This window comes from Amborella trichopoda, chromosome 2 (assembly GCF_054954075.1).
Source record: "Amborella trichopoda isolate Santa Cruz 75 chromosome 2, AtrichopodaSantaCruz75HAP2 v2.0, whole genome shotgun sequence".
In the NCBI taxonomy this organism is placed as follows: domain Eukaryota; kingdom Viridiplantae; phylum Streptophyta; class Magnoliopsida; order Amborellales; family Amborellaceae; genus Amborella; species Amborella trichopoda.
Genome location: NC_142337.1, coordinates 27,794,677 through 27,819,722, shown reverse-complemented (window position 1 = coordinate 27,819,722; position 25,046 = coordinate 27,794,677). Strand labels below are relative to the sequence as shown.

The window sequence follows — 25,046 nt, the reverse complement described above, 5'->3', positions numbered from 1 at the left end:
TATCTAAATATTTGATGGGAATATATTTAAAAAATGGAGGATAAAATTCTAACACATTTTTTGGAATCTTGATCGTGGATCAAAGGAATAGATGATTCACATCTCTCACCTCACAAGTCTCCCTATATCGATGGTCAATATTTGATTTCACTAAATATGACAAATCCTAAGGCAAATAAAATCTATAAAAGGGACTCTCCTCCCTTACTAAATATATACATCTCTTCTCTCTCCCAAAATTATCTCTCTAAGTTCTATCTAAAGGGGGTATGCCCCGACCTAGAGCATCATCTCTCTCCCTAAGCTTTCTAAAGGGCACACTCAAACCTAGTAGCTCTCCAACTTAGCCGATCTCTCTTGGGTTCAAAAAAGGGCACGACCCTAGCTTCTTGGATTGATTGTTTGTGGATAGCAAAAAGGAGGATCTTCTAGCTAGTGGATCTCTCCCTCTCTCTTTTTTATTTCCATCTCTCATCTCTAAAGACCAAGCCAAGGGGGCTTAGGCAAGACTAATACATTAATGCCTTAGGTAGTTGGTTCTAGATCGAGATCCACATGATATTGAGAGGGTTTTACCATAAGTAAGATAATCAAAAGACCGATCATAGATCCCGAGCACCATCGAGAGGAGACTCAGCGTGAGGCGTACTAAGCCCGGTTGAGGTAATCTCCCACAATTTTACTTCTTTAAATTTTATATTTGTGTTGAGCTTTTCTATTCCCATAAAAAAGTGAGTTAATGTTTTGATTTAAGGAATTGTATTAAATAGTAGTAGCAAGTGAGAACCATGTTTCATTTCTTTTATTTATTTATTTCAAGAGTTATTTGTTTGTAATTGGACATTGTGAGTAGTCTTAACGATGTAAGAATAAAATAAAAAAAAAAAAATTAATTTACGCTGTGTTTGATCACATAGTCCAACTTTCATTTTCAAGCCATCATAAGGTTTTTGACACTAGAACTACATGTTTCCCAAAATTTAGAAGTGTCTCTTACTTGTATAGTGTAAGATGTGCACCTCACCCTTCTTTAAATATCCCTAAAGAATGGTTACGTTACTTTCCCTTATTAGTAAGGCCAAAAGATATGACCATTTACTTCCTCGAAAAAGACCTACCAAGACTTAATTTTAGGACCTCAAAATTTGGAGATGTGACCTCTTCAATTCAAAGATTAATTTGAATTATAAAAAACCTTAATTGTACCTTCTATTAAAAAAATAATGTCAAGAGATTTAATAAAGACCATCCAATTTTTTGATAATAAGATTTAAAATGCTGTAAGACTTAAATTTCAATTTTTTTATTGAAATAAATATTTAATAATTATCAAGTGGTTCAGAATTTCAAATTGAAAAACCGTCGTAGTGGTTATACTCCTGCCTAAAGTAACTTACGGAGCATAGTGTCCGTGCTCGTTAGTAAAAGTCCCTATTTTTACTCAAACCTCTTTTGGGAGAACAAGACAAACTTGCAAATGATATCTTAGGCTGCGGAGGATGGCTCTCAAGGGGTGAATGGCAATGGCAGCGGCAGCGGCAGCGGCAGCAGGTTGGGGTTGCGCAGTGTGGAGTGGCGGAGGGCGCCCCATCCTCTACCCCAGGCCAAAGCCAGTATTGAGATGGCCATCCTCCAACTCTCTTTCTTTCACCTCAATCTTTCTCTCTCGCTCCTCCTCCAACTTCCTCTCTCTCTCCACACATGCGCAACGGGGCGAGCAAGACATCCAACTGCGAGCTCCTACTGCCCAACCCCAAGAAGTAAACGACGACCAGGACCTTCAATACGTTGAGCAAATCAAACGGGTCTCTCTCTAACCAGTTGAGTTGTGTTTTGTTTGTTGGACCTCTCAATCTTCTGGCTTTTATACAGAATATCGTTTGGGTTTCTTTGATTAGGTGTTGGAGCTTCTGCGGAAAAACAGAGACATGCTTTTCAGTGAAGTATGAACTTAGAACCCTTTTTGTTTGTTCACTACATTTATGCCGTTGATTGTTAGGTGCCTGAAGCTTAGTTATCAGAAACTTTTGTACGTTCTGAAAATTTCAAGCAAATGTGAACTGTTTATGTATTCTTTATTCCATATTATCTTCTTCATAGCGTTGTCTCCAATCGCGGTCTCATTTGGTTGGTTTGTAAGAGTTAAACGAAGATGAGCAGATTGTGCCCGTCAAAATGGATAGTTGGTTCGTTGGGTTAAATGGAATTCAAATTCGGAATTTCAGTTATGGCAATAACCTCTTGGACCTTGGCTTCCATTAGTTTTGCACACATTCTTGCTCCTCTGTGCCCAATGTTTTTATCTTGACCCCGTGGGTTGAATTTACAAGGAGATATTTCTTACCACAGAACTACTTTCAGGTTTTATTTCATTGTTAGTCCGTCTACACCTTTTTTAAGCTTGGATTACTGTAGAACGGCCACCATTCGTTCAAACATCTCTCTCGCTCTCTATACATAGAGTATTTGAACAACACAAGTTATAATGTGATGAACCGTAACAGTTCTAGTGGTGCTTTCTGCAATCCTTTGAACCTTTTAATATGTTAGCTTGGTGAGATGGTGATTAGCTATTCCTCAAATTAAAATCATCATAGGTGTCTATTTGCAACAGCATAAAACACTACTGGATGTATACATACATCCATAGATATGTATGTACACTCATAACATGTAAATATGTGCTTCTCTGTGTTGAACGTTTTCAGTTTACTTTAGGAACCCTTGCAAAGGCCTTTAGTTTGAAACAAGGGAGAAAATGACCTGAACTCGGAGGTAACTGCGGGAAATGTTCCGAACCCCGCTGTTGCAAGTTTTTTGCTGCGGCTAAAGATGATCCTGGAAGTTTACTCGGGCAAACATTCAGTCATACCTATTTCTGAGATGTTTTGCTATAGGCAAAAATGTTAGTACAACTTCATATGGTTGAAAACATCTGATAAGTGCGGAAGAATTTGGGAGTGCATTGGATGGTTTAAAACGTGGATGGACAAAACGTTGGTCTGCTAGTGTTCTGTATGGATTCCTGGTGCATCCATCGATAAATTCCAGGGTGTTTACAAGGGACCGTATGGCATCCTTCTGGGAATTCCATTTCTGGAATATGATGGTTAATGGTGTTAGTGCTACTTCCAAGATTTCATGCGAGATAACATTTCCAGATTTCATGCTATATAGGATTATTACTGGAGTCCTCTACAGCATACCTAAGGACATCGTGTCTCATTTCATACGTCCAATCCAAGGGGGTTTACCGGGGGTAGGAAGATCTAGATATTCCTTGAATGATTCACAAGCTCATTGAGGCCTAAGTTTATGATTCTTAGTTTTGCCAAGAATATTGATCTAGATAAGGCCTATGATTATGTAGTAGGCTTTCTAGGAGTTATGTAGTTGTGTCTTGGAGTTGGGCATCTGGCCATGGTTTTGTTTGGATGAGGCTCCTGAATCTCAGTCCTTCTTGGTATTGGTAGTTCCTTTTCCCCATTGCTAAAGGAGTTGAAAGTTCCTCCAAACTAGCTGCATTCACTCTACATAGCTTGAAGCTATTCTGTAGCTGGGTGTGCTATATTGGACATATAGAAGCCCCATTTGTTGTTGATTGGGTGATGATTGCATGGGATTTTGGCAGGAGTTCAGTATCGAATTCTCTATCTCATTGTATGATCTTACTTCATCTTCGCCAACTGAACCTCAACCCTTTAGACATATTCCTACTCCTGCTCCATGCAGTGAATCATTGATGTCTGGTAAGTATTGAGATCCTTCTCCAATAGCAAATTCCTAAACCCGATAGTTGACTCTTTATTGGCATATTCAACCATCATAGGGTGCATGTTTGTTTCCATGCTCTACAATGACCAATGTCTTCTCTTTGAATCCAAAATTCGAAATTTATTTCCTTCACCTCCTGCTGGACCCAGGGTAATCGTCCCCTCTAAGCTATCCAGACTAGAGACAATTTCTGCTATCAAGGTTGGAACCAGAGTTCCACAATTTCTGCTATCAAGGTTGGAACCAGAGTTTCAAATCTATCTTCTCTTCCTCCTTTTTCTGTTTGTCCTCCTTTTCAATCTCTCTCTCTCTCTCTCTAGCCCCCCTAAAACTGTTCCTTTACTCTCTCTCCATCTCTCACCTCTCTCATTCTCTTTCCCTATCTCTCCCCCTTTGTTCATCTTCTCCCCCACCTAAATCTGTCATGCTTCTCTCTCTCATCTCTCTTCGTCTGTTTCCCCTCTCTCCCCCTTCTCTCTTGTTCTCCTAAAATGATCTCATCTCTCCCTCTTTTTCTCTTGCCTCCTCTTTCCACTGGTCCCTTCAACATCACATGTATTCTTTTTATGCAGTTACGTAGAACACATAGCATGTGAGCTGCCTTCATCCCACACTTGTGGGTTTTTTGCAAACTTGTATATTCTTTGTTAGTTTATTGTCACCAATTATCCAAAAGAAAAAGGTTGGAACCATAGTCTGGTACTTTGGCAAGACCAGATTTTCTTCCTCCTGCATGCTACTGTAATGTTTAATTTTTCTGCTTCCCACCCAGTCGAGCAGAAACATCCCCTTGAAGGCTCCCTTTATTTGTAACTGAAGACTTTCTTGTCCTGGAATTGTGATGCGCTCTTTGCCACTCCTATTCCCGGGACAGGAAAGGGACACTAATTTCCCCTCTATTTTCTTCTATATATTTGAAAATCATCTTTATCCAAAGTAGTTCCTTGAGATCTCTTTTCCATATTTCCATGCGTCTCCTTATGATTTGTTGTAGGTAGATTTTTCCTTATTTTATCTTAGCTTATTCTGTTTCAACGCCACCATTCCTACCCCCAAATGGATTTATACTATGTTTCTTCCAGTGCGACAGTAAAATATTTCGATATTCCATCATTCTCCATCGCAATTCCAGATCTAATGACGCCCAAAACTTTCAATGAGTTCCTATGAATTCACTAAATTAATCTGAGTTCTTGTGAATTGATTAAACTAATCTGCAACAATCTTGTTCCAACATTTCTTTGGGGGATCAAGATTATTTTTCCTGTTGTTCCTAATATAGAATAGTATGAAAGCATCTATTAGATTTCAGTTTATAGTCTTTTCTCATCGGCTCTAAAAAATGTAATCTTTAGACGCCCATATATGCGAGGGACTACTCTTTTCCTTTAATGCCATTTTTATATACAGCTGGGTGATTGCGCTTCTCTCCCCTATGGACTTCTACCATTTTACCATTTCATAGCTTCCTCTGATTCCTGACCATGCATAGCTTGATTTTATATCCTCCCTCACATCATTTCACTTTTCTACCATCTGATCATTAACCAGGGAATTCGTAAAACCCTAAGTCATAATGTATGAAAGCACCTCCTACCTAGTACCACTCCCCAATAATGCTTGTTGTGCGTTCCTTTTTTTTGGGTAAGTTTTGCTGCATTCTTTTGCTGTTGGTTTCGCGTTTTAACCCATTTAATGTTGGTTTCTTGAAATTAGTAATGTCTTTATGCCTTGTTTGAAGGAACTCAAAATCTTTGCAATTTACCTATCTATGATTTAAAAGCAGGTTATCGGGACAATCATTTAGTTTTCTAAACTTTAAATTTCAGGTAAAGTTAACTGTCATGATTGAGGATCCAAGAGATGCTGAGCGCAAGAGAATGCTAGGAATAGAGGACCCTGACACAGTGACAAGGGAAGATTTAGTTGCAGCTCTCGAAGACGTATGTTAATTGCTATTCCACATTTATGCTTGTTACTCTCCCTTGCATTTTTGTATGGTACCATATTTTTTTTTTTTTTCTATGCTATTAATATGTGTTCTGATGCTTCTTCGTGTTGCATTTTAAAGGTTTCATGTCTAGAGTTTAATCTGCACTGTTAGTAGTTTGTTCAGGGTTTTGTGATGCAAATGCTTTACTTAGGGGTCTTATAGAAAATAATGAATTTATTTTATTACTTTCTGTTTTTCGTGCATTCCCATTACTCTTTTGTGTGTAGCTTTTTTTTTATTAGTAAATAACTATTCTTTTCATAAAAATTCCTGAAGAGGTGAAAATACTACTACATCAACATGGCATGCATTATGCAAATTAAACCTTTCGTAGCCTGACTTGTTACCAATCAGCCCTAAGTTGTCTTCCTTGTGAATGTGCCTTACAAGCATGACAATAGTTTTAGAATTCGTTTAAAGCTTATGCAAATATTGTCTTTGGTTTGCGCGTGAATTTGGATTGATCTCTGAGCGAGATCAACTCAAATCTCTTGCGAAACAAGTTAAATTTTATAGTCCATAAAGAGATTGGGGGTCGCTCAAATTATAGATTTAGAATCATTGTAGATCTTGCAGATTCAGTTTTCTTCTAAATCCACTGGAACCGCCAGCTCTAGAATTTGTTTACTAGACCTTAAAAAGCTTTAATTCTAACTAAATTTAAGAAATAAAGAAATAACCAAAAAATAAAAAATAAAATAGGAAAATAAAATAAATAAATAAATAAAAGAGAAATAAAGATTGTGTAATTGAGAAACTCGGAATTGGGGCCTATATCAAGACCGCGGGTTGATTTACATATTTGGATGCCTTCTCTTGCTTTCTTGAAGCACGACTCTAAGGTTTTGGATCTAGGATTTGTTCATTGGATTTTGATTTTGGAGAAATTTTGAGAGGATTGGGGCTTGGGTCTCTAACCCAAGGTTTTTTAGGGATTTTCCTTAATTTTCTTGGGGTTTTAGGATTTTCCTATTTTCCCATGGATTTTTGGAAGAATTTCCTAATTTTCTAAGCTTTTCGAGGATTTTTTCTAATTTATTACGTATTTTCCTAATTTTTAGAGGGTTTTCCTAATTCTGGGTTATTTTCCTAATTTTTGGAATTTTCTAGGCTCTAGGGGAATATTTTGGGATTTTCCAGATGATTGTTCGGAATTATTTGAAGGGGTTTATATAGACCTAGCCTAGGGCTATGACTGATTTTTTTAGATCTAAAGTTTGAGTCCTAATCCAACTGGGATAGGGGCAAAGAGGTCATTTTTTGTGTTTATCCCATCAAAGAACCGCGTCAAAAAGTGTTTACAGAAGGTTGGAACTGACTTTGGGCCCATCATGCCGCTTGCGACACAAAGTGGGTCATGCTGAGGACTATTCTATCATTTTCCTGAACAATTTTGTTCTAACCATAACTTTCTAACTGTAAGTCGTATTCAGGCGATTCTTGGACCGTTGAAAAGCTTGTGACCTCATCTATAATTTGAAACCAAATTTGGTCAAATTTGAGGTACTTTAGAGAGATCTACAAGATTAGGACTTAGGGTCTCGGTTTTGGGTCTCTGAGTGTTAGATTGGTGTTTGGGTCAGTTTTCTAGGTTCATAAGGCTCAAAGGTGTCTAGGATGAGTATGTGAGGGTATTGGGATAGGTTTTGGGTGATCTTCGAACAATTCTAATCGGTTTCGGTCCACTAAGATTAGTGTGGTACTTAGCCTCAGAACTTGAGGTTTTTAGGAATTCCCTCAGCTAGAACTTCTAAGGGGCTGTCTACACTTCGTAATTTCCATCAGAAAAGGTCTTCCCTCTTGAGACTTGAACAATATGTGCAACAATTTGAATCTTGTAACATTGATCACAACACAAGAAGTCCAAAATGAAGTTATGTACTACTCAGTGTTTCAAAAAGCTCTAGGCGGCCTGGGGGGTCCAGGCCGCCTAAGCGAGCGCCCAGAACCTGGGTGGTCTAGTTGAATCCAAAAAGGATTCTCCAGTCTCTAACAGCATATATATTGTATAAAATATAAGAATTAGGTATTTAGGGCACATCAGAATTCAAAATATACTACACATTAGCACACACTCCATAAGCATTACCATAAGTCGGTCCATATCCAATTAAAACTTAAAATTTACCAACCAAATTACCAAACTAAAGTTACCAAATACCAAACCAGTGGAATTATAAATCCACTATCCACAATACACAACCAAGAGGAAGAAAATAAAAATGAAAGTAATACTTGAAGACTCAAAAAAATCTTCAATATTTCAATCAATGTTCAAAGTTTAATCATTATTCATCATTCATCATAAAAAAAAGTAGGGTAAACTGTATTTGCATCATATTCATCGGAGTCGTCACCCTCCTCAACATAGTGGTCGTCCTCCTCCATCTCTTTTGAATCAACCTCTTGTTCCTCCTCTTCCTCGTACTTTGTGCAGAAGATCTAGTGGCTCTAGGAGGGCCAGTTGATGTCTCTGAAGCATTTATGACCATGTCCCATGTCAATCTTTTATGCCCCTCGTCCTCATCATCATCAAATAGCCACTCTATAACATTGTCCATATTTTTTGATTTGATGGGGTCTCTCTTAATTTTTTTAGCAAACCTATCCTTCAAGAATCGATTATACTTGACATAGACTAGGTCATTGAGCCTCTTTGATTCAAGCCTGTTCCTTTTCTTTGTTGAATCTAACAAAATCAAATGAAACTAATTAAAATCCATGGTTCATGTATTATTAATATAATTATACAAATTACCCTTACGGCTTTACCCGTTCAAAAGTACTCCAATTGCGCTCACAACTGGATGAGGAAGTGGTTAGGTTTAAGATCCGAATGGCCAACTTTTGTAAATTTGGAGAACTACACCCATGTTGGCTCCACCAATTTGCTACAAAGATATAGAATAAAATCATAAATAAATAATAGAATTATAAAAATGAAACTTGATTACTTGAACTTGATGAACTTAAGAATATTAGTACTATCTGGATCAATTTTGGTCCTTTGCCTCATCGCCATTGGACTCTCAAAAGACTTTAATGAGCACTTGTAATTTATCAGCTCATCAACGCATATAATATCCTGGATATCAGGATCAGGGACTAGCACATCTATGCACTTATTAAATTCAGTCATAATTGTATCATTTGTGTGTATATGCTTGTCAACATAAAAAAAAAATTGGGTTCAAATAATAACCAGCTGCATGCAATGGCCGATGTAGCTGCCTATCCCACTTCTCATCAATAATCTCTCAAACAAGGTTGTAGCGGTTCTCATCATCATCAAAAGTTTGGGTTCTCTCTTTTGCATTTCTCCATAGCTTCATATATGTAGCCCATAGAAGCCTTGTCATTATCAACCATACAAAGGACTTTGACAAGAGGAAAAAATACCTTAAGAGCGCCCTTCACCCCTCGCCAAAAAGCCTTAGAAAGGATAATATCTCTCACCTTCTTCCTAATCTGATCCTTGGACCACTTGCATTCTCTCCAGTCATCCGAGATAACATCTGTCTCAACTGCACTCTCCTTGAATATATGCTATCTAGGCATAAGTACCAGGTCACAAATCTCGTGACCTCAGGCCTCACAAGCTCTTTCTTCTTTGTAAATCTACGCATCATGCTGAGGGTGAGATGGTGGCTATAAATGAAATCAATGTAAGATAAATTTGTCCTTAGTAATACAAATGGGTAAGGTTGTAAGGGTAATTTGTATAATTGTATTAGTAATACATGGACCATAGATTTTAATTAGTTTCATTTGATTTTATTAGATTCATACAAAGAAAAGAAACATGCTTGAATCAAAGAGGCTCAATAACTTAGTCTATATCAAGTACAATCGATTCTTGAAGGACATGTTTGCTAAGAGAGATAAGAGAGACCCCATCAGATCAAACAATATGGACAATGCTATGGAGTGGTTAGTTGATGATGATGAGGTCGAGGGTATGAAGAATTGAGATGAGACATGGTCATGGATGTTTCAGGGGCATCAACTGACCCACCCTCCTAAGGCTACTAAATCTTCTGCATAGAGGACGAGGGTGGAGGAAGAGGAGGAAGAAGAGGCAGATTCAGAGGAGATGGAGGAGGACGACCAATATGTTGAGGAGGGTGACAACTCCGATGAATATGATGCAAATGTAGCTGACCCTACTTTTTTTTATGATGAATGATGAATGATGATTAAACTTTGAACTATTGAAGATTCTTTTGTGTCTTCAAGTATTACTTTCATTTTTGTTTTCTTCCTCTTGGTTGTGTATTGTGGATAGTGGATTTGTAGTTCCACTGGTTTGGTGTTTGGTAACTTTGGTTTGGTTATTTGGTTGGTAAATTTTAAGTTTTAATTGGATATGGACTGACTTATGGTTATGCTTATGGAGTGTGTGCTAATGTGTAGTATACTTTGACTTCTGATGTGCGCTAAATACCTAATTCTTATATTTTATACAATATATATACTGTTAGAGACTGTAGAATCCTTTTTGGATTCAACTGGGCTGCTCAGGTTCTGAGCCGCCCGCTTAGGTGCTGGGAGGCTTGGACCCCTCAGGCTGCCTATGGCCCACCTAACACTTTTTGAAACACTGGCCAAGAGGGCCCCATCTAGGGTTTGTCTATTGGCAACAAGGGCAGATTGGTTAGGTGAGACTGCTGAGGAGGCAAGTGGCTAGGACCTAGGTCTGAATCTTATAGAAAGATTTTAAAAGGCTAATAGGCCTAAAATCCCTCAATTTTTTTGCCCCTTCGATATTGGGACAAGTGTTAAGAACGTGCAGTTAAAGGTCGAATTGAGGCCACCTCTAAGAAATAATTCTGCCAAGAAGGCCAAAAGATTTGGGGCAACAGTTTCAGAATTGTTATAACAATAGGGAACCCATCTGGCCTTGAGGCCTTGCCTTTAGGAAGATCTAAGACTGCCTTGTGTATTTCTTCGAGGGCGAAGGCTGTCTCAAGCCATTCAGCTTGGTCCTGGGTGAAGGTTAGAAAGAAAGGTTGCCTAGGGTGGGGGAACGATGTTGGGGTTTAGAAAGCGGTTTTTAAAGTATCGAATGAAGATACGTTTCATTTGATCCGGGAGATGGAAGGAGCCGGCCGCCAACTGAAATGTGCGTTATAGCGTTGCCCCTTCTTCGAGAGCTGTATTGTGGTAGAAGGCTATATTTCGGTCTCCTGCTTTCAATGTAAAAAAACGGACTGCCCTGCGCTTAGGAGCCCAAAAACTTTTTTCCACACGCCTGGACTTGGGCGCCCCAACACGGGCCGCTGTACCTGGGCGGGCGCCCAGTTCTGGGCGGGCAACTAGCACCGTTTACGAATTTTTTTTTTAACTTCGCCCAAAAGGGCAAAGGGGGTCATTTTGACCCACAAGTTTGTAGAAAATAAGTTTAGGGGTTTATTTTTCAACCCCAAACTAAAAAAAACAAGAAACCCTCAATCTTAAACTTATTTATGAGAATCTAAAGCAATTGCTGAGAATCAAAAGTACTTCTTGTGGATTGAAAAAGTTTGTTTTTCTGATTGAAATTATTTTTAGGGTGCTATTGGTGGTACTAGAAGACTTTTAAGTTCATTCGTAGCTCGACTGAGATAGGCAACATCGAAGATCAGAGATTGGGTAGAAAAGGTCAGTTTGTAATCTTTATTTGAGATTTATTTTTTCAATTTGAGATGTCTTCTGCGGGGTTTACTTGGGGTGGAGAACCGGGATGGAAATACTGTGTTAACCTGGATAAGAATGACAGAAATAAAATTATGTGCAATTTCTGTGGACATGTTTCTAATGCCGGCATAAATAGATTTAAGAAACATCTTGCCGGTATTAGAGGTGATGTTGCCCTATGTAAGAAAGTCCCAGATCTTGTAAAGAAAGAAATTTTGGAGTACATTGAAGCTGAAAATAGTAAAAAAATTACAAAAAAAAAGGACAGCAGAATTAAAGTCAGGGGTTAATATTTTTGATGATAATATTGAAACTGAAGAAGAGGTAGCCATGGTTGGTACTCAGAGCTCTAAGACCAAGAGGGCTTTTGGGTCTAAGAAGGCTCATACGAGAGGGCCTATAGATAGTTTTTTTATACCTAACTCTGAGACAGTAATTGAGAAAGGCAAGGGAAAGGGGAAAAAACAGGTGACAATTGAAAATAGTTTTAAAAAGGAAGACAGGGCCAGAGTGATTCAGTATATTGCTTGGTGGTTTTACCATGCGGGCATTTATTTTAACACTGCTAGTTTGAATAGCTTCCATATAATGTTGGAAGCAATTGGGCAATTTGGGCCAAGTTTGAAAGCTCCAACTCCTAATGAGATTAGAGAGCCACTACTGAAGAAAGAAGTCGAGTACACTAATGAATATCCCAAGACTCATAAGGAGGAATGGGTTAAATTTGGGGTTTCTTTGATGACAGATATGTGGAGTGATAGGCGGAGGAGGAGTAACATGAATTTATTAGTAAATTGTCCTACGGGTACAGTTTTTTTACACTCAATGGTTGCTTCCAATGATGTTCATGATGCATTCTCTCATTGATAAAGGTATTGAGGAGGTTGGGGAGGAACATGTACTTCAAGTGGTCACAGATAATGCTGCTCCCAATCTAGCTACAGGTCATTCGCTTCCACAAAAGAGGCCTCGCATATTTTGGACTCCTTGCTCTGCACATTGCGTAGATCTTATGCTTGAGCCAATTGGTGAATTACCTCCTATTAAAGGAATTATTTTTAAGGCTAAGGAGGTTACAATCTGCATATACAGTCACATACTTACCATTAGCATGATACACAAGTTTACAAAACAGAGAGCTAGTGAGGCTTGGGGTCACTAGATTTGCCACTGCCTGCCTTAGTCTACCGAGCATGTATAAGAGGAGGATCGTATTAGGGTCTATGTTTGCTTCAGAGGAGTGGAGTAGGTGTAAGTGGTCTAAAGATACCAAGAGAAAGAAGGCACGAGATATTATTCTTTTGAAATATTTTTGGTGTGGGGTGAAGCATGCGATATTAGTATTTCTTCCCTTGGCGAAGGTCTTACGCTTGGTTGATGCTGATAAGCCCTCCATGAGCTTTATATATGATGCAATGGAAAGGGCTAAGAATGAGATTGCAGAGAATTTGGGCATTGTTGCAGGGAAGTACGCCCCAATTTGGGAAATTATAGATGATAAATGGGATAGGCAGCTCCATAGACCATTGCATGCAGCGGGGTACTCCTTGAACCCCAAATTCTTTTATGCAGATGCAGATATTGAGTCAAAAGGGGTAATTATGGATGGTTTTAATGAGTGCCTTGAGAAATTAGTTCCTGATCCAAATATCCAACATAAGATATCAATTGAAGAGCTAATTTCGTACAAGTGTTCTTTGATGTCATTTGGGAAAGATATGGCATTAAGGCAGAGAAACAAAGACGAACTAGGTAATATTCTTTTGACTTATGTACTTTTGTTTTATAAAATATAAATTTATTATTTTCTTTCAAGTTCTGATAATGTTAAATACCTAAATTAATTATAAAGGTTGCCCCACATATTGCAGCCCAATGGTGGAGACAACATGGGAGTAGCGCTCCAAACCTCCAGAAGATGGCTATGTAGATCTTGAGTTTGATAACTACCTCTACTGGTTGTGAGCGCAATTGGTGTTCGTTTGAGATGATATTTTACCATTTTAAAGGAATAAAATTTTATATGCTTTTTTTGTTTATAAGTTCATATTCATTTTGTAATATAGATTCATAAAAGGTAAAAAGATCATAGACCTATAGTAGTTACTTATGCATTATTTTTCCTTATAGGTGCATACAAAGAGAAGAAATAGGCTTGAGCAAGGGAAGCTCAATGACTTGGTTTTTGTTAGAGAGAATCAAAGGCTCAAGGAGAAGAAAAACCAGCCAAAGAAGGACCCTATCTCTTTGAAAGACATGGAGAATGCTTCAGATTGGCTAGTTAGTGACCCTGGTACTGAGGAGGTCTTCCCTAAGGAGGGTTTGACATGGGAATGGTTGAGGAGGCTTTAGGGCAAGCTTCTGATCATAGGAGGGCCACTTGAGCAACTTCTTCTGCTGGTACTTCACGAAGGGAGATAGAGGAAGAGGAGGCAGATTTAGAAGAATCTTTGGAAGAAGAGGAATATGTTGAAAAGGGTGATGATTCTGATGATGACGGCCTCAATTCTAATGCAGATGAAAGCAAGGAAGATGATGATTTTGATTCTTATTGATGTCTTGATCGTGTCTTCTCTCTTCTGTTGAAGTAACTTTAATACTTTATTGCACCATCTTGGTTTGGGCTTTAGACATTTGGAGTTTGAACGTTTTTTATTTAGTTATGTGGTTTGTAACTTTTGTGTCCTTTTGGATTATTTCGTTGTGTGGTTTGCTGGTTTTTTTATAGTTTTGGAAGTCAGTTTGTTGATGACTTGGAGAGTTGGAGACTTGGATGTTATTATGGGTTTTTTATGGATATGGAATATGCCAATATGGAGAATTTGAGAGTTGGAGACCTTACAAGCCTATTAGACTTTTAAATGTTTTGTATGGTTCAAAATTTGGAATAAATTACAAATTTTGACACAAATATATGCATATATGTGCATGTGGATAACAAATATATAAAAAAAAACTAAGAATTTGCACCGCAGAGCGCCTGAGGTTCTGGGCGCCAGGCCGGCCGCGTAGTGTTTTTTGAAACCTTGCCTACTTTAAGCCATTTTATCCTAGATCTCTGGTACAAATAGGTTTCTTCAAATTTAAGGGTTTGATGAAGGTTAATCTCAGCTTTGAACCTATCGGAGCCTTCCTTGAGCGTGAGTACCCAGGATTCCTTCATACTATCAGGGTGTGGAAAATGGTTCAAAGGTCTTGAATTCGCTCCCCAAAGTTGGAGGGGAGGGTCCACTTCCAGAGCTTATTTGCACCCTTGACCAGCTGGAGTTTTCTGAAGAGTTTGATGCCTGTCCACCGAGAATGGACGTGGAAGTCCAGCAAAAAATTGAGACAAGGAAGGCTCTTCGAGCTAGAAGAGCTCAAATCTGAAAGGTGAATCGACTGTTGGACAAGTTTAGTGTCCAAGAGGATGGGTTTGTGGTCTGAGGTGATTTTAGGCAGAGCTAGGGAACAAGTCCCCGAGAAAGAGGTTTTCCAGGATTGGGAGGCAAGAAACCTATCAATTTTAGTCATGATAGGGTTTACAACATGGTTGGACCAGGTAAAGGAGGCTCCAGTGAGGGGGCTATCTATGAGGGGGATACTATCGGTAAATTCCAAACAGGCTCTCATGGTGAATGTGAGTTGGCCACCATTTGATTTATCATGCGTCCATTGGACAACATTGAAATCACCTTTGATGAACCATGGGAGATCAAGAGTTGAAGCAACCTACCGATGTTCGGGCCAAAGGTCCTGATGTCTATTAGGACAGTTGAGTTCATAGACAAAGGTAGTCTGAAAGAGAAAGTTATCTGAGACTCTACTTCATAGCATAGTTTTAGAGAAGTCAAGGACATGAGAAGAATGGACTTGAATGATTGTAGGATTCTAGATGACGCAGTTTCCCTTGAGGCTCCCAAGGAATCCTTAGCAATCCAACTACAAGGTCTTCTACCCCAAGTTTCCCTAACAAGGGAGAGGTTCAGACCAAGTAGTTTGATCTCAAAGAGGGCTAAAATTACTGGGAGAAAACGAGAGAGCAAACGACATTGCAGTTGGCATGGCTGCCAAGGCCTTTGATAGTCCAACATAAGAACTTCATCTTGGAGAATTGGGGTGGCGGGAGGATTCTCGGTAGGATCTTCTCTTGTTAGGACTATAAGAAAGCGCAAATATGAGGGGTGTCGGCTGTACCGAAGGGCATTGGGGACTCATAATTGATCCCCGAGACCAAGTTAACAAGTTCTCTAGAAGCTCTACGAGTTTTGGGTTTGGATAGACCGAGTCCATTTTAGGGGAGGGTTGTCAAAGACATTGATCCAAATAGTATGGATGCCCTAGGCAGTTGTACTAAATATATGGTTTCAGAATTCAAGCATGTAAGTAATGTAAAATTTAAATCTTTCCTCACTAAAAAACTTCTGGCATGGATCTGAAGGGATTGGTGTGTGACTCTTGAAAGGTGGGAATCTCGATTTCGAATCAATGGGACAACAATTCCAACAATATAGGAATCACGATACCTATTTTAGTGGGTCGTGATTCTGGATGGCATTGCTCGCTGTGGATTGATGTGCGATTCCAAAAAGGTAGGAAACACAGTTCCAAATTGATGACATACCGATTCCAACAAGATATGAAACACAATTCTTATTTTATTGGATCGCAATTCCGATATGCGAGGAATCACGGTACATATGATTTGCATTGTATGGACAACGATTCCAATTATAGGAATCATCTGACACCTGCGGTTTTGCGATTCCAATTCCTGAAACGATTTAGAATCACTGGCGCTTCCAACAACTATAGGTTGGAGTTGATGTAAGCAACCAAAGTTCAATCACTTTGATACATAATTTGGATTACTAACTGTCACTGTCTCACTATCACCATTATTATCTTGTTCCTTGCTGTCACCATTGTCATTTTTTTTTTCCTGCCAGGTAAAAAATTCCAATGGCACAGGGTTTGATCCATCAAGTTGTCCCATGAGACCAAGTCTCTAAGAAGTGGGATACTTTTTTCTTCTAAGTGAGGAAATTTGTAGCTTCTGTTGGCTATATGGCCTTTCAAGGCCTTAAAGCCGAGGATCTTTCGCTCAGTGGGAGTAACAGAGAGAGAGTGGATCTGGGTTCTTGGCGAACTGGGACCTAGATTCATATATCTCGAGTACATGAGGCAATGAGTGTTTGCGATTAGAAAGAGAAATCTCTCAGGGAGGTGTGATGGTCACTTCCGAGTTGGGGCTAATTTAATTAGCATGCCTCATACTTAATGTGATTGGCCAGGCTAGGATAAACAATAGAGAACACATGAACTCGAGTATTTTTTGAGTATCGGCCTTGTGTGGAATGGTCGTGATTTATGGGACATAAGACATAAGTCCGTACCCTGACACAATACCACTCCACGGCATGTGCACTTACAGTCGCATGGGAAGTCACTCTTTTAAAGTTAGATCTGACTAAGAAGAGATAGTGCACATGTGCCTTGAGAGGACCCCTGTATTAAAGCACTTATATGTCCTACAGGGGTGCAATTGTAATCCATTGATAACCTGATAATGGAAAGCTTGATTAGGGTGACTTTGATGTGACCAAATTATGTTTACATGTCATAAACTATGGAACTTAGGTCTGTTGGGTCACCTTGAGACATAGTGGACCACCATTATGGACTAACCCAGTGGAGTATTCCAATGCCTAGTGTTGTTTCTAGAGATCTCATTTACCTTCGGATGCCAACATCAGGCATTGTGTCACCATTTATGAGTATACCAATATCTCAAATAATTGGCCCCTCGATTTCCACTTAGGAGGGTCACAATACTCAATTTCCAAAAATCACGTGATCATATGATCACAATGAATAGTGTGCTTATTTGAAGCTATCATCCAAGGTGAGTCAATAATAAAACAATCATTGTTTCAAACTTTCATTAGCTTCACATTTGATGTCGGTCTCTCTCCATTTATCATGGGCAAATTTTCTCAAAACACAAGAGACATCAAGCTTTCCAGCAGCACATTACCACATGTTCGAACTTATACATCCCACACTATGTAATCAACCTGTTTTTAGGTGTGACCCAAAAGATTTGTGTACAATGAGGATATTAAAACTGAAGTAAAGATTCGTGCTCTTAAGAAGAAAATGCAGCCAAACTGAGCTACTCAAAAAGACATACAGTGAACCATTGTCACTTACATAAATCATATTTTGAGAGCATAAAAAATTTACCAATGGGGGTGCTGAAAATGAGCAGTTGACAAGGTTGGGCTTTGAACTAAGTTGCAAAGCTATCATTTAGCAATGAACTAAGGTTCAACGCCAAAACTCCAACAAACAGTCTGAGCTGCTTATTCTAAGCAAGCTCCTAAGAAAAACATTTTAAGCAGCAGGTCAACTTTAAGACTAATTTTCATGAAACCAATGTTCAACAGCAGCATAAGGATGAAAGCAGCCCTTTAATGAAACTGATATCCATCAGTAATAAAAGGCTGAAAGGAGGCAGTTCACGGGTCTGATATGCAGCAGCAACTAAAGAATGAAGCAGGCAGTTCACGAACGTGATATGCAGCAGCAATGAAAGCAGGCTGTTCGCAACAGTGATATCCAGCAGTAACTCAAAAGGAGAGAAAACTGATATTTAGAAGTAGTTCTAAGTGAAGCCTTCCTATAACACAGCTGCAACTTAAGTTCAAAGATCCAGCTTTGACTTCAAGTGAAAGACAAGCAGAAATCAGCGTTAACTCTATGACAGAAATAAAATGCAGCAGCAGCAAAAATAGCTTGTGCGAGAGGTCAAAGAAACTAGCCACGAAGTCTGGAAGTCACAGCAAACTAACGTCCAAGAATTGAGTTTCAAGAAACTCAGAAGGTAGTACTGCTGTGACAAACATTGGGTCTGTCACGCACTTTCTTATGAAGATTACAAATGGTAGGAAAAGGTTTCAAACGTAGAGCTTAGAGACTGTGAATCAATGGTTACAAAGTGAAAATATTTGAGTGGGTGGTGGTGAAAAATCCCAATGTTTAGTGTCTCAAGGTAATGATCATATATGTTCATACAACTGAAAATTTCTAAAATCAACAACACATACGCAGCAACGTCAAAAACACAGCAGAAAAAGTGACAGTAATGCATCACGATTGATTTTGTGAGGAGAGAGCTTGACTCAAACAAAACCAGGCAAGATAGAAATTAGTGACGCAATCGCAGGGGTGGAGTTTGTGACGAGGCAACTGTTATTTATAGGATAACAGTTGCAGAAAAACGTGATTGAGTGCAAAAACACAGCTGCTTATTTTTGAAGAATAAGTTCTTCAAGTCAATAAACTTTATGAAAAGAAAGGTCTTTGAGAGAAAACTCAATATAAATTATTCCCCATAACTTTCTATACCAGAAAACACAGTTAAGAAGAAGGAAGTCCCACGTTACTAACAGTGTGCTTTAAAGGGCAGTTCTAAGATGCTTACCATATGCATCTTAGGTTTAAGAAAATAACTTTCGTATCACGCCATGAGCTCTAGTTCTTGTATGCTCCTCATCAACCAAGAAATTTGAAAGAAAATGAAAGTTTGTGGATCTCAAAGCAATTTGGGTTTTATGGATGTAGAAAAAGCAAGTTCGAACCTTCTCAAGTGGAAATGAATATAAGCACATACACACACATCTTAGCCTTCATGCTCACCCTTTTATAGAACTCATCAAAGGTGGAGAGAGAAAGTAATTGAATCCTAGCCTTTAAAATAGACAATCCAAGGGTTGAGAGAGGCCATCACAACATAGTCCATCCATCACCATGCTTTGCCATCGTTGGATGGTCAGGATTGATCAATCACCTTAATCACCAAATACCCATAAAATGCTACTCATCAAGCCTATCATATTCCATCGTTTCTTTTTAATCGCCTAGGTGAGACCCATATGTGTGCAAAATTTGAGGTCCATTGGACCCACAATTTTCTCAAAATCCTGATTTTATTACAAACAATATGGGACATATTGTCCCTTTCTCCTTTGTTCTTGGCCATGTGGCCCAAACTATGCTAGCGGCCTGCTGACCCATATAATTTTTTCTATATATATATATATAATATATAAGGGATAGTATACAATGAGACCATTTACCTTTGTTACAAGGAGGTCGCAATTGCTTATAACCATCCTATATGAAATCTGATAATTTAGGTGTGTCACACAGTTCGAGAAAATTTCTTTTGAACTTTAAGCTTGGTCAATAAAATAAATGTGGCCACCCAATTTCACATCCAATGTTCAAAATTAATTATGACCACCTTATACAAAAGGTAAATGGTCTCATTGTATATATATATATGAAAGGCTCGGGTAGCTCGCGCAAGAGCGCAGGTTCAAGTCTTGAGAGTGGCCACTTTGTGCATAAAAAGCCAAAGGTTAGGACCGTTTCCATCTCACCCCTCCTGGAACCCTGCATAGGCGGGACCAACACTGGGTTACGGTGCTTTCTATATATATATATATATATAGATATATATATATATATTATATCACTTAGATCATATTTTAAGATGTTAGAATCATGACAGTGTATCTTACTGTTGCGTAACCCTTAAAAGGATCCCAACATATTTATTTATCTTGCATTGATACTTATTGATTTGTTCTTACATATGGTTGTCTTATCTATCATATTTTTAGCATGGATTGCATGTAATGAAATTTACTCCCTTCTATCTCGCTAACATTTTTCATGACAAGTTACTCAATGAGAAAGTTTGCAATTTTTGTGCTTTGATATGTTTGCCATGACATTTATAAGTGAGGTTTCTCATCTATCTTATTATTGGCTTTGAATATCATTCATTACCAAGTTATGTTGGACTCTGTAGGTACATGAGGGGAGGATCCCAAAAAACCGTGTTGCACTACGTATGCTTGCAGAAGAAATGATACAATGGCCCAATCTTGAGGTGCCCAATTTCCTCCATTGTATTGGAAACACTCTGGGCTGTAAATGCAAGGGTGAAATGCAGGGGTGGCTTATATATATATATATATATATATATATATATATATATATATATATATATATATATATATATATATATATATACTATGGTGAGCCCACTAGCTCACAGAATAGTACAAGCCCAATGGCTCAGATTGAATCTGGGCCGATCTGATGGCCAATAGTGTTTGAATTTTAATTTTTTTTCTATAAATTCAAATCACTTGAAATTTTAGGTAAATATTCTTCTCATCAAGCCACACTTAATAAAAATATAAAAAAAAATAATCCGCAAAATTAAAAATGATCAAAGTACCCCCAAAAATTACGGGGGTATTTTGATCATTTTTTTAATGTAAAATATTTTTTTTAATATTTTTTGAATATTCACCTATTTTTGATCTACACACGTCTAAAATTTCAAGTGATTTGGATTTGTTAAAAAAAAAAATTAAAGTTCAAACACTATCGGGCATCCATGATCGTTAGATAGGCCCAGATTCAATCTAAGCCATTGGGTTCATTTTTTCTTGTGAGCCCATTGGCTCACAGAAGTATTTTCTATATATATATATATAAGGTTATTCTAGAGTTAACAAACCCTCAAAATACAAAGGTTAAAGTTAGAAGGGGTTGTGATGGTGTATTTATCAAAAAGATCATAATTTTTTTTAAAAAAATTATTTTAATAGGTAACTTAACCATTAAACAAGGGAAAATTTGAAATTTTTACAAAAGTACAATGGCATTTTGGAAGTTGGTGTCTTGGAATTTTATTTGTAGAGTGCCCTTGTCTTTTAGTATAAATTTCAACTTTACCCCTTTACGGAGATGACAAAAGTACCCCTTGTCTTGTATTATTTATAAAATTGCCCTTACTTAATGATGAAACTATCACAAAAAATAACTTTTTTTAAAGAATAGACTACAAAATTAGTAAATCCACCTTTCACAACTATCTCTATCTTTGACTTTTGTAATTTGAAGGGTTGTGAATTTTAAATTATCCCATATATGTATATTTGGTGTCTACCTTGATTGAATGCTATACGAGCATCAAATCAAACCATTTCCCCTTGTGGATTGTCGGCTATTTAATCTCTTCTGATCCTCGCTATAGGAAATGAACCTTTGAGCGGCCCATCTCTAATCAAGGTGCGAGCCCCCTTCTCAAAAAGATAGGCGGCCGGCTTAGCTCATGGCAGAAGAAGGAAAGAAGCGAAGGGCACTCCTTCACAGACAACACATCCAATCTTCTAAAGGGCTCAGATTGGAGCCCAGTGCCTGCAACAATTACGGAGAAAGGTGGGTTGTTTGATAGTAGTTTTGCTTTGCTATAAAAGTTCCAAGTATCAACCTCTGATTGCCTACGGGATTAGCCTCAACGAGTTCTGCGGCTACACTCAAAGTAGCTTATAGAATAGTTCACTTTAGGAATAGGGGTTGGTTGTTGATCTCTTTTGTTAACTCATATGGAGTGTGTCAGAACATAATCATTGGGTTGGTTTTCTTTGTTTCACTATTCCCACCTAGGTCCGGTTGCTTGGCCGGGATAGGCTTAGTCAGCGGCGCTCCATTCGTTAGGTTGGAGCTCAGACCTCGCTAGCCCTTAGTGCATGAGCAAACCTCTTCGCAGCCGCCTAGAAGAAATCCATACCGGTTCCATATTGTATTTATATATCCGTATCCAGTCCCTCTCAATGAAACATTGAGAAATCCCCTTATCAATGTGATATTTGACAATGAAGGAATTTACATCAACCGTCTGCGACTTCTCGACTCTCACATCTGGACTCAAAGTGACCCTATCTCTTTCTATGCATGCGAGAGGTTATAATTAACATTACATGTGCCTCAATCCAATCGGTATCGAGTAACACTCGCTGCATCCTCGACAATGAATCTACTAATGATTGTAGGGTTCTCACCGATCCAATGTGTTGATTGATCCTCGTCTTCCTCATAGCATGTGCAGCCAGTGCGTCTGCCTCCCCATTCGCCTCCCTATAGACATGATTTGCAGCCCATGTCTTTCTACGTAGAAGTGCCCAATTTCCATAAGTGGCTCGCATCATTCTCCATCCAATGTGGCATTTTCGGTTAAGGCATGAGATTGCTAATATTGAGTCTCCTTCAATGAGAATCTGAGTAGCATTAAGTTGGTGGGCGAGTTTGACGTCTTCTACTAAGGCGGTTACTTCAGCCTCGTTGTAACATCCAATTGAATTTATGAAAAACCTTCGAAGATAGTGTTCTTATCGCAGCATTCCTCGTGTTCACCTTCGCGAGGGCCTCATTCGCTGTGCGCTCATTTAGTCGGATAGTGCTCCTATCCGTCCAATCCGTCCAATCAGGGAGTTGCATGTATAGAGGTGGGCCGATCATGTGCAACTCCACTGCCCAAATACCTTGCATGTGGTTTTGAATGGTGTAGTCAAATCTTCGCTCCCAAACTTGGTTAAAGAAGTTTTCTCTATCTCTCACATTATGCTCGATCGGTATTCCTAGCGCAGAACCCTGAGGAACAGGCAGGGGAATGGTCTGGACGTAGCTAAAGTGGCGGAGCATACGATCAGGGTAGTAACCCATCGTTAGGTCATCGCAGATCAACCAAACCCGACACAACCAGCTAGGTCAAGAAGCCATAATGACTGGGTCCTCTAACTCCGGTAACTCACTAGCATATGGATACCAGGTGAACTGTCCAAAAAAGTCAAATCAAAATGACAAAGAGGAGTAAGTGATTCACAATAATCACAAGAAGTAGAAGGTTACTTACTGTCTGCTCATTCAACACATCCAGGTCAATACGCGAGATATATATATATATATATGAGATAATCTAAAGTTTACAACTTTCAAATTACAAAGGTTAATGATAAAATAAGTTGTGAAGGGTGGATTTACTAACTTTGTAGTTTATTCTTTAAAAAACGTTATTTTTTGTGATACGTTCATCATTAAGGGTAATTTTGTAAATATCACTACAAGACAAGGGGTATTTTTGTCATCTCCATAAGGGGCAAAGTTGAAATTTTTACTAAAGGACAAGGGTATGCTACTAATAATGTTCCAGGACACTAACTTCCAAAATGCCATTGTACTTTTGTAAAAATTTCAAATTTGCCCTTGCTGAATGGTTAAGTTACCTATTAAAATAATATTTTAAACAAAAATTAATAGTTTTTTGATAAATACACCCATCACAACCCCTCATAACATTAACCTTCTTTGTATTTTGAGGGGTTGTTAACTCTAGACAAACCCACATATATATATATATATATATATATATATATATATAGGGAAAAGATCCTGTCAACCCACGGGCTGATAGCTACAGTGTCAACCAATGGTCCAGATTAAATCTGGGCCGATCTGACGGTCACGACGTCATTTCGTGTTTGAATTTTCATTTGTTTTCTACAAATCCAAATCACTTGAAATTTGGAGTCTATTTTTTAAAAAATAAGAATTTAATAAAAATATGAAAAAAATAATTTGCAAAACATAAATTGATCAAAATTTCAAGTGATTTGGATTTGTAGAAAAAAATTAAATTCAAATACGAAATGAGATTATAACCGTCAGATCAGTTTAGATTGAATCTGAGCCATTGGCTGACACTGTAGTAGTTAGCTCGTGGGCTGACATAATCCACTCCCATATATATATATATATATATATATATATATATATATATATATATATATATATATATATGAGAAAAGTCTTCCTAACGCCTATAGGTGAAAATGAATAGTGATTCGCCTACCCTCATCACCGTCCAAATTTCATCCCGCGGTCACGATTGTCCGGTAGTATTTTATTTTTAATATTTTTTTTTATAAATCGGAATGACCTGAAATTTGGAGGGTATGTACATCTTACTGAGGCGCATTTAATAAAAATATAAAAAAATTATCCGTGAAAAATAAATTGACCAAAATACCCCTGAAAAGTTTTTGGGGTATTTTTGTCAATGTTTTTCATGTAAAATATTTTTTTTTATATTTTTTGAAGATTCCCTTATTTTTGATGAATGCACGTTCCAAATTTCAGGTCATTCCGATTTGTAGAAAAAAAATGAAAAATGAATCACTACTTGACAATCGTGACCGTGCGATGAACTTTGGACGGTGATGGGGTAGGCGAAATCACTGTTCATTTTCGCCTATAGGGGTTGCATAGTATTTTTCATATATATATATATGTGTGTGTGTGTGTGTGTGTATAGGAAGCCATTACACAACGCCTATGGGCGAAAATGAACAGTGCTTTCACCTATCAGACGGGTTGGATAAAACGACTGTCATGGTCAAAAAACCATGTAGTACCGCTACAGACATGTTATGTTTGTGGTGGGGCGAAACATTGTTCAAAATTGCCTATAGGCGTTTTTAAGACATTTTCATATATATATATATATATATATATATAAGAAAGAGAGTAACATTTAGCAAAACCCCAATAGTTGGGAAAAGAATATGATAATATATATAGAAAAAGAACTTGCAACCCCAAGGACTAATGCAATAGTATATTTCCAATGGGCCAGAGTGAATCTAGGCCAATTACAAATTGACTAAACTGCCCCCAAAATAGTCGTGAGTATATTGCCTAA

At 38.1% G+C, this 25,046-nt stretch overlaps 1 protein-coding gene across 6 annotated transcripts in view; it reads left to right on the top strand.

Moving 5' to 3' along the window:
* The first annotated feature begins 1,504 nt into the window (after positions 1 to 1,504).
* The window catches only part of CEST (death domain associated protein), a 49,045-nt gene continuing 25,503 nt past the window's right edge, over positions 1,505 to 25,046 (top strand). For 3 of the 6 annotated variants that reach the window (XR_016050524.1, XR_016050523.1, XM_088859956.1), the window contains exons 1-4: positions 1,505 to 1,805; positions 1,899 to 1,943; positions 5,604 to 5,717; positions 20,304 to 20,384. Coding sequence is in view for 3 of the 6 variants with exons in the window: in XM_088859956.1 (XP_088716082.1) it covers positions 1,518 to 1,805; positions 1,899 to 1,943; positions 5,604 to 5,717; positions 20,304 to 20,384 (528 nt within the window). In the remaining 3 variants the exon portion in view is untranslated. Of the gene's footprint in view, positions 1,806 to 1,898; positions 1,944 to 5,603; positions 5,718 to 13,573; positions 14,283 to 20,303; positions 20,385 to 25,046 lie in introns of those variants that run through there. The other 3 variants (XR_966408.3, XM_011622014.3, XM_088859957.1) reach the window with 2 other exon arrangements.